Genomic DNA, 2,500 nt, shown 5'->3' on the forward strand with positions numbered 1-2,500 from the left:
ACAGCTCACCCCTCACCTGCACCACCCCCCCGCCCCCCAGCGTCGCATGGGCATCCACCTGCCTGATCTTAGTGTGACACTCACTGAACTGCAGAGACATCACCTTCTTGTGGATCTCCTGCACACACACACACACACACAGATGCGCACACGCACACACAGATGCGCGCACGCACACAGATGCGCGCACGCACACAGATGCGCGCACGCACACAGATGCGCACGCACACACAGATGCACACACGCACACACAGATGCACACACGCACATACACACACAGATGCACACACACACGCACACGCACGCACACACGCACGCACACAGATGCACATACACACAGATGCACAACACACACACACGCGCACACACACACACCGATGCACTCACACACACACAGATGCACACACACACACACAGATGCACACACACACACACACAGAGAGAGAGCGATGAAGGTGCTTGATTCATAAATCAAGACCCAAAATGACAAGAGGATAAGAGGTCTTGTTTTATAAGAAACTGATCAAAATTTATAAGAAAATAAATATATCAAAACAAGAACAAATCTGTCAGAAAAATCTACTTAATTCAAAGGCAAAACAAGTTCACATTCCCCATTAACAGATATTTGTTCTTGATTTAATCATAAATCATTTAATTTTGTATCTCCAGTAAATGTATCTTGATTTAAGGATTTAATATTTGTACTGGAAAACAAGCCAAACACTGAGGAAGAGATTCAGTTAATGCCACGGCTTTATGAGTTTAAACTTTCTGCTCTGATTCAAGACCTTGATTTGTGGAAGGCTGAATTAGGAGTGCTTAAACCCACAGAAAGCCCATCAGTAGTTTCGTTATATAGGCATCCGTACGCTTCTATAGGTTATATGTGCTCGGCTCTTTCTCTACAGGGTTCTATGTGAGTATAAGCTCACTTCAGCTCAAACTACACGGGGAGAACTCATCAGAAGTGAAATCTGAGGGCAGTGTGAGATCGGAGGACTCTGTGTGTCTCAGGTGAACGCTTCACTCACCGCCTGACCGTAGACGGCCTCCTCCGGCTTCCCAGTGCCGTCCACACCGCCGTGAACATACGAGGAGCTCCTGCCGTAAAACCTGCACAGCAAACACCAGCAGAGCGTTCAGCACGGCCCTGAGAGGACTCGCCCGCACGCTCCTCTCCACTCACCTGTGCAGGTAATCCGGCGCTTTATTCAGGAGCGTGTAGTACTGCCGCACAAACTCACGTCCTACGAGCAGGGGGCTCGGCTTCTCCATCACCATCTCTCTCTCTCTCTCACACACACACACACACACTACGACACACACACACACGAGATACAGAAACACAGCAGATCATGAGAACTTTAATCAACACAGTCAGACGGGTATTTAAACACTGAAAGAGACGGACAGAACAATAGAACGATAGATAGAGCGATTAAACCCCCGTCGGTTATGTAATAAGTGAATGTAAACACTTGAGAATGAAGATATGCGTAACAGTAAATTGGATTTGTGTGGCTGACTTTCCTAACTTTAATAAGACACAAAAGAAGTTTGATTCTGTTTTATTTTGCATTGAATGACTCAGTTTCTGTAGCAGCTGTTAGTTAGTGTTCTGCTGAGGTGTTGAGAACAGTGACATTTCAATAAAAGCCTCTCAAATGTTGATATCATGACAACCTTATGAACAGAAGGACAGAGAGATGTGTAAGAGGAAGCGTTATAGACAGACACTGGAAGAGGCAGAATATGGAGGATGCAGACACAGATGGAGAGAGGCGCACGTGCGGGCTGCTTTAGCTTCACGCTAACCGCGCTCACACTCACCTGCTGCGACGCACCGCCGACCCGCTCCCGCTGCACCGGGGAAACACGACCGACCGACAGCAGCCGAGCCGAGCCCAAATATACACACACGGGGACAGACGTGCGCGCGTCCGCCACGCTCGCTCGCGCACGCGCACGCCTGTGACGCAGAAGCACTTTCAGGAAACCTTCTTCTTTTTAACTTTAAAAAAAAAAAAAAAATTTTTATGCAATTGAAACATAACAACAGTTAGGAAATAGCACGGGGCTGACGGACGTCATCACATGAAGTTAGACAAGTTACACAAATGAACAGAATATAGCAATGATAAGAAGAAGAAGAAAAGAGAGAGAAAGGAACGTCTTTTAAAGATATAGCTTACAATAGACTCAAGAATGTTGAACGTTTTAGAAGCCTTTGCGTTCAAAGGATTTGACACATTCTTAGAAGAAGTAAAAAGGGACTTTATATCAGATGAAAACAGTCTAAAGTTAGGTTTGCAATGAACGGTTCTGGCTTTATGAAGCTGAGATTTACCCAGAAGACAAAGCAATAAAGCAATATGTTCCAGATTAATGTCCTTGGAATGAAAATCTGACACAAAAATGATAGATTCTGTTATTTCTATCATTTTGTTACAGCAGGGAAAAGTTAACAAGGTCACTTCTGGGCAATGATCAAACAGAT

General features: G+C 45.4%; 1 protein-coding gene across 1 annotated transcript in view; it reads right to left on the reverse strand.

Annotated features, from left to right (window-relative positions):
- Positions 1-1,969, reverse strand: part of LOC107574056 (ras GTPase-activating protein-binding protein 2-like) — a gene marked incomplete at its 3' end in the record, with an annotated part of 11,186 nt that extends 9,217 nt beyond the window's left edge. Inside the window, exons 1-4 of the mRNA XM_016260526.1 lie at positions 1,834-1,969; positions 1,190-1,316; positions 1,035-1,116; positions 3-118 (exon numbers count right to left, since the gene is read on the reverse strand). Coding sequence (XP_016116012.1) covers positions 3-118; positions 1,035-1,116; positions 1,190-1,284 — 293 coding nt within the window. The remainder of the gene's footprint in view (positions 1-2; positions 119-1,034; positions 1,117-1,189; positions 1,317-1,833) is intronic.
- Positions 1,970-2,500: the final 531 nt, after the last annotated feature.

The sequence above is a fragment of the Sinocyclocheilus grahami genome, unplaced genomic scaffold (assembly GCF_001515645.1).
Source record: "Sinocyclocheilus grahami isolate Dianchi unplaced genomic scaffold, SAMN03320097.WGS_v1.1 scaffold2104.1, whole genome shotgun sequence".
Taxonomy (NCBI): domain Eukaryota; kingdom Metazoa; phylum Chordata; class Actinopteri; order Cypriniformes; family Cyprinidae; genus Sinocyclocheilus; species Sinocyclocheilus grahami.